Consider the following 5,680-nt stretch of genomic DNA (forward strand, 5'->3'; position numbering starts at 1 on the left):
TATTTTAAAACTGGCTTCGAGGCATTATTTTTTATAATTTTACTAAACTATTTTCTAATTTTTGTATCGGTTTCTATAATGTAATATTATTCCAATATGTAATTCAATATATTGGAAAATTTTTAAAAATTTTCAAATTTTTTGAAGAACCCACTTTTTTGTTACAATTTCATTTCATTCAATCAAAATAATAACTGAACTTGTCATTTTCTAATAGAAAATGATTGAATGGTAACTAAGTTTAGTACATAATATGTACATTTTTTGGAGTAAAGTTTTGGTAGTTTAGTATATAATATGTACATTTTTTGGAGTAAAGTTTTGGTTTTTCTTTCGAATTGGAAATTATATTATACGAATACATCACGGTCACTCACTTTTTTGAAATTCAATTAGATCCTGAAAAATGACTTTTTTTTTATATATTAAAACAATTTAACTTATAATTTTAATGAGAAAATGTATGTACATAGGTTTTTAGATCAATATTGCTTTTTCATTGGCTTTTTTCTTTGTTGAATCCAATGCGAGTACAATATTTTTTTTACGAGTATTAGAGTATTGCCAAATATACATTAAATATTTAAAATGTAGATGGCTACTCTTAGGACCTGATCGTCTATCTTGCTATTTTACTCGGAAAGTGAGAAGAGAGTAACTATCATATACTTGTGTAATGTAATTTTCGGGTGAGAAGATCTATTTGATATTACGTATCTCGTTTTTTTCTAAAATGCATACAAAATTTATTCACTTTGTTTTTGAAAGGGAAACTTTCAGTCGATAATTTAAGCAAAAAATCCAATTGGAGAAATGGACAATCTTATTGGAAAAGTAAAATATCTATTAGAAAATACTGAGAATTCTGATTTGAAAGTAAATAAAAAGTGAGTAAAAAAACGACATACACGATCAGGCTGTTAACTTCTAATATGTATTCACATCTTGACATAACAAAAATGATTTCTGTCAGCCGTGATATACATACATACTATCAAATCAGCTTCAGTAAAGAAAAAATTGCAAAACGTCCACACTAAGAGTATGTATTAAAAATAACTCTCATGTATTCACCATAATAACTAAAATGTCAAAATATTTAACATTAAATTATTCGCCGGTTTATAATATTTCGAAGAATTTTTTTAAAAAAAGTTTTGCTATAAAGTATTACTCAGGAATAATGCAGGAAAACACAATTGAAATTAAGTCATTGTTAGAAAGCATAAAACGTATTGTTCCAAGATTAAATGATGATAAACATAAAGGTATCGTAATAATTTGTATATGTGATCATGTACACATGCATACATATGTACAAAATTAAAAAAAGTTATATTTGTAGGGCAAGCTGGAAGAATTGGAGTGATAGGTGGTTCTTTAGAATACACAGGAGCACCATTTTTTGCTGCTATAAGTGCTTTAAGAGTTGGTGCTGACCTTGTTCATATATTTTGTAACTTATTTACTTTTACCTTTTGAATGAACAATTATTATAAATAAAAATTTCAGGTCAACATTCTGCAGCACCTGTTATAAAATCTTATAGTCCAGAGCTTATAGTTCATCCACTATTGGATTCTGAGAATGCTTTGGATCAAATTGAACCATGGTTGGAAAGGTTACATGTTTTGGTAGTAGGTCCAGGATTAGGACGTGACAGAAACGTAATGCAAACTGTTGCACAAATAATTAGATTTGCTCGGAAAGCATCTAAACCTCTAGTAATCGATGCTGACGGACTTCATTTGATACAACAACATAATGATTTAATAAAAAATTATGATAAAGTTATACTAACGCCCAATGCTATTGAATTTTCAAGGTTATTCGGTAGCGAACGGGAATTGATTCCGAATCGTATAAAACTTTTTGGAACTGGTGTAACTATTTTGGAAAAAGGGCGGAATGATAGAATATATATGCCAAAAACAAATGAAAAATTTGAATTACCGCCCGGTGGTTCCGGTCGCCGTTGCGGTGGACAAGGTGATTTACTAGCCGGGGCTTTAGCTACGTTTTATCATTGGGCATTAGAATCTGAAGAGCAAAACCCAGAACTATTAGCTATATCAGCAGCCAGTTATTTAATAAAACAAAGTAACTCATACGCATTTCAAAAATTTGGTAGAAGCGTTTTAGCTTCAGATATGATTAAAGAAATTCATAATGTATTTGATGATTATTTTGAGCCTCCAGAATTAGGGGTCTGAACGTAATAAGTGATGCACGTTAAAAATTGAATATAAATAGGTGGTGGCCCAGAATTTTTAAACATTATTATGTTTATTAAGCGTACTGAAACGAACTGAAGCTAAGCCATTTCTATTTTCAATTTCAAAAATTTGTACTTTATTGAAAGAAAATTTAAAAAAAAACAATAAAGCAAAGAAATTAAAATAGAAGTAAAATTTTTAAACGTTAAATATAATTAATATCGTAAAACCAATTATTTTTTTAAATTTTAAAAAACATGTTCCGGAACGCATTTTTCTCTCCTATTAAGTAGTAGGACGGATTTCCTATTATTTAAAAGTTCTGGGATGGCATCCCACTCCATCCCGCCTCACTTCGAGCACTGACGTGAAGCAATAGAAATCATCGACTCAAAAGCGAAATTGATTATCTACTAAAGCTTACATTTGCAGAAATCATAAATTATAAGTCGTGGCTTAACTTTTAATTAGTTAATGAACACACAGTAAGAACTTTTTTGCGAAAATTTGCAAATAAAAGCGCCAGTAAGCATATCAGTTTTTTCAAAGGAAACAATATGTTTATAACATTTTTTATGCAGAATAAGTCAAAACAGCCCATTTTGCAGATATTTAATTGTTCTTTTAAACCGACGATATAACTACTGGTAATAAAATAAATGGTTATATTTAACATTATTATATTTATATATTATAAATAAAAATTACAGCGCCCTTTGATAACCATATTACCATTGTAATAATTGTAAATTTAAAACGCAGTCAAATTAACATATCCAATGTTCCATTTCATATTCAAATTCGATTCATCGCAGTCATTAACGTAAACCTTCTTGAGATTTGGTTCCGCTTCTAAACATCGCTTATTTTCACCTTGTACAAGCCACTTTGATTTTAATTCGTAATGCCATAATTGATTACCCTGTGTATCATGGCACGGATATAGGACTACAGGGGAGTTTTCAACACTCTGCGAAACATCTAAGCACTCAGTTTTATCACGGAGGCGTATGTCTTCATGCCAACTTAAAGCCCAGTTTTGATTACCAGGAGGATGTGTAAGATTTTGTGTACAGAAACTTAATCCAACCTGCTCGTTAAATCTAGCATTTAAAGTATCAAGGCACAAATTCGGATAAGAGTAACTTTGTATTGCACCATGTGCAAAGTCTGGTGGTTCAATGGGGGGATAATGCATCGGTAAATCAAATGCAACCTCTTCTATAAACCATTTAAAAGATTTGCACTTCAGATTTGCTCTAATTCTTTTCTGCTTTGTTAAATCACCAGCGTCGAGTTTGTTGTATCTTTCAGGATCACGATCATAAATAAATTTGGCATATTCATCCATCCATACTTCTGCCACACGCTTAAAATTCTATGAGTGTATTTGTAATATAAATTTCAAAATATTCACATACATAATATACTTTGATTACCTTATGAAGATAATCATTAGATCTTGGATTCTTAAAAGGAACCACATCTCTATATATATGACCAACTCTTGAACAAGGTGTATCAACAATTTTACCACCACACATCCAAATTTTAAAACTCAATTCATATTGCTCTCCGCCCCAAATATCTAAACCCTCATCATAGCCACCGAGCTCCCAGAAAAAATCTCTATTTATCGCAAATAGCCCACCAGCCATTATCGGATTATCAAATGGCCTAGTTCGATCCAGTAAATCTTCTGGTAGTAACGGTAACCTTTTATAGGAAAAATGCCAATCAAAAGCTCCTCGGACACCCTGGTCGTGCGCCCTATATTCAAAAGTTGTATAATCTATTACATCAATTATAGGACATGTGCATGTCTTTGGATTTAGTGCAATAGGTTCTAATAGTGGAGGTAACCAATTGTAATTAGTTTCAATATGTGAGTCTAAAAATATTAAAACTTCTGCTGTTGCTTGCTTTGCTCCAGCTAAACGTGCTAAAATTAACCCACTTCGTTCTTGAAGGTGTATTACCTGAACTTTAGGTAATTTTTCAGCTATAAAATCATCCAATTGCTTTCCTAAAAACACTTTGTCACTGCCGTCATCTACCAAAATTATTTCTTTGATTAAATGCTGTGGAGAATGATTTAGGCAGCTATATACAGATCGAAGTAATGTACTCCAATGCTCATTATAAAATACTATAATTATACTGACCGACGGCAATTCTGCAAGATATTTTTTTGAGTTGCAACTAAAAATTAAAATAAAAATTGCAATATTTATTTCAAATATAAAAAATATATTTGAATACCCTTCATAACGAATATCTGGCACTGATCTATTTAGAGAAATTTTATCACTTAATAAGCCGTTAAAACCATTTTCGTTAAATAATAATTTTTCACTTTCGGCCTCATAAGACATAAGGTAAGCAGGTCGTCCTTGTTCACCTATACCGACTTTAAGTTTCTCTTTCTCCATATAATTTCTATCGTGCCAATCTATTTTTTCCAACCCATCATCTTCCTGAATTATTGGTAAAAGTCTTGCTTTCTTTGCACTTTCAATATTATGAACATTCACTAGAAAATTTTTAGTAACTTCCAAACTTTCTTCGACTTCAATTAAAATTTGATTAAAATTTTTTATATCAGCAATACGAGCTTCTTGTCTTCCTACTATATCAATTCGACTCCATTTATCTAATCTATTTACATGTAAAAGTTCCGATGTTTGTCGTAATATGGTCCAACTTGAGATAATCAGTGCAATAGTTATAAGAATTAATATTGTTATTAAGAAATTCGTTAAATTTACGGTTTTGCGCTTTCTAATTATACTAATGTGTCTATCTACATCAATTAACATGATAACGAATTTTTATAAAATTATAGCTTCAAAATGTGAGTATTGCGCAAATCTTACAGAAAATGCCAAATCGAAGATAAATAAAGGAATTTTTTTCCCAATATTAAATATCACATTACTTGAAAAACTGCTTACGAATTTATGCTTAATTACTGAATAAGAATATATTTCCACAACTACTTAATTTAGCTTATGAAAGCTCTAATTGCTCTTTGCTACTAAATAGCCAAAGTTTGAGAGCAATTTTATATACCATTTTTAAAATTCACGAACAGCAAAGTTTGTAAATTTATATTTTTATAATAAAATATAATTTAATAACATAATATCAAATGTATATAATAAATAAATATACGAGTATATTTCAATATAAAAAAAATATGAAATCAAGTTTTTTGTATAAAGTAAAACATATAATATATGTAGATATGTACATATGTACGAGTACATATGTATACGTATATGTACATATATAAGGTATCTTTTAATATAGATTCACTATTTGAACCATTATTGAGTAAATGAAATAACTACACAATAGAACATAATTTAAAGGATTCTGGTTGTTGACAGTTTAACGTACCACTTAAGTCTTTTGTAATTCAAATATTTACAGTTAAATTAAAGAGGAGGGAAAAATGGCTC

The 5,680-nt window shown here is 29.8% G+C and overlaps 2 protein-coding genes across 2 annotated transcripts; one reads left to right on the forward strand and one right to left on the reverse strand.

The window, feature by feature from the left end:
• The first annotated feature begins 1,037 nt into the window (after nt 1-1,037).
• On the forward strand, nt 1,038-2,449 carry LOC129605945 (ATP-dependent (S)-NAD(P)H-hydrate dehydratase). The gene is made up of 3 exons (XM_055515980.1): nt 1,038-1,268; nt 1,346-1,456; nt 1,513-2,449. The coding sequence occupies exons 1-3, from the start codon at nt 1,088-1,090 to the stop codon at nt 2,211-2,213; spliced, it is 993 nt and encodes a 330-aa protein (XP_055371955.1). The 5' UTR covers nt 1,038-1,087; the 3' UTR covers nt 2,214-2,449.
• A 487-nt stretch (nt 2,450-2,936) lies between these two features.
• Nucleotides 2,937-5,035, reverse strand: LOC129605885 (N-acetylgalactosaminyltransferase 6-like). The gene is made up of 3 exons (XM_055515883.1): nt 4,479-5,035; nt 3,656-4,418; nt 2,937-3,594 (listed from the first exon to the last, which is right to left on the reverse strand). The coding sequence occupies exons 1-3, from the start codon at nt 5,033-5,035 to the stop codon at nt 2,968-2,970; spliced, it is 1,947 nt and encodes a 648-aa protein (XP_055371858.1). The 3' UTR covers nt 2,937-2,967.
• Nucleotides 5,036-5,680: the final 645 nt, after the last annotated feature.

Source organism: Condylostylus longicornis, unplaced genomic scaffold (genome assembly GCF_029603195.1).
Source record: "Condylostylus longicornis isolate FDR11 unplaced genomic scaffold, ASM2960319v2 ptg000016l, whole genome shotgun sequence".
NCBI classification, from domain to species: domain Eukaryota; kingdom Metazoa; phylum Arthropoda; class Insecta; order Diptera; family Dolichopodidae; genus Condylostylus; species Condylostylus longicornis.

What these genes read in the sequence shown, in the direction of transcription:
- LOC129605945 (XM_055515980.1), top strand. Translation starts at nt 1,088, where the DNA reads ATGTCAAAATATTTAACATTAAATTATTCGCCGGTTTATAATATTTCG. An exon ending in AAATGATGATAAACATAAAG is followed by an intron (nt 1,269 to 1,345) that starts GTATCGTAATAA and finishes TTATATTTGTAG; the next exon opens with GGCAAGCTGGAAGAATTGGA. An exon ending in TGACCTTGTTCATATATTTT is followed by an intron (nt 1,457 to 1,512) that starts GTAACTTATTTA and finishes TAAAAATTTCAG; the next exon opens with GTCAACATTCTGCAGCACCT.
- LOC129605885 (XM_055515883.1), bottom strand. Translation starts at nt 5,035, where the DNA reads ATGTTAATTGATGTAGATAGACACATTAGTATAATTAGAAAGCGCAAA. An exon ending in CCAGATATTCGTTATGAAGG is followed by an intron (nt 4,419 to 4,478) that starts GTATTCAAATAT and finishes TTTAATTTTTAG; the next exon opens with TTGCAACTCAAAAAAATATC. An exon ending in CTAATGATTATCTTCATAAG is followed by an intron (nt 3,595 to 3,655) that starts GTAATCAAAGTA and finishes ATACACTCATAG; the next exon opens with AATTTTAAGCGTGTGGCAGA.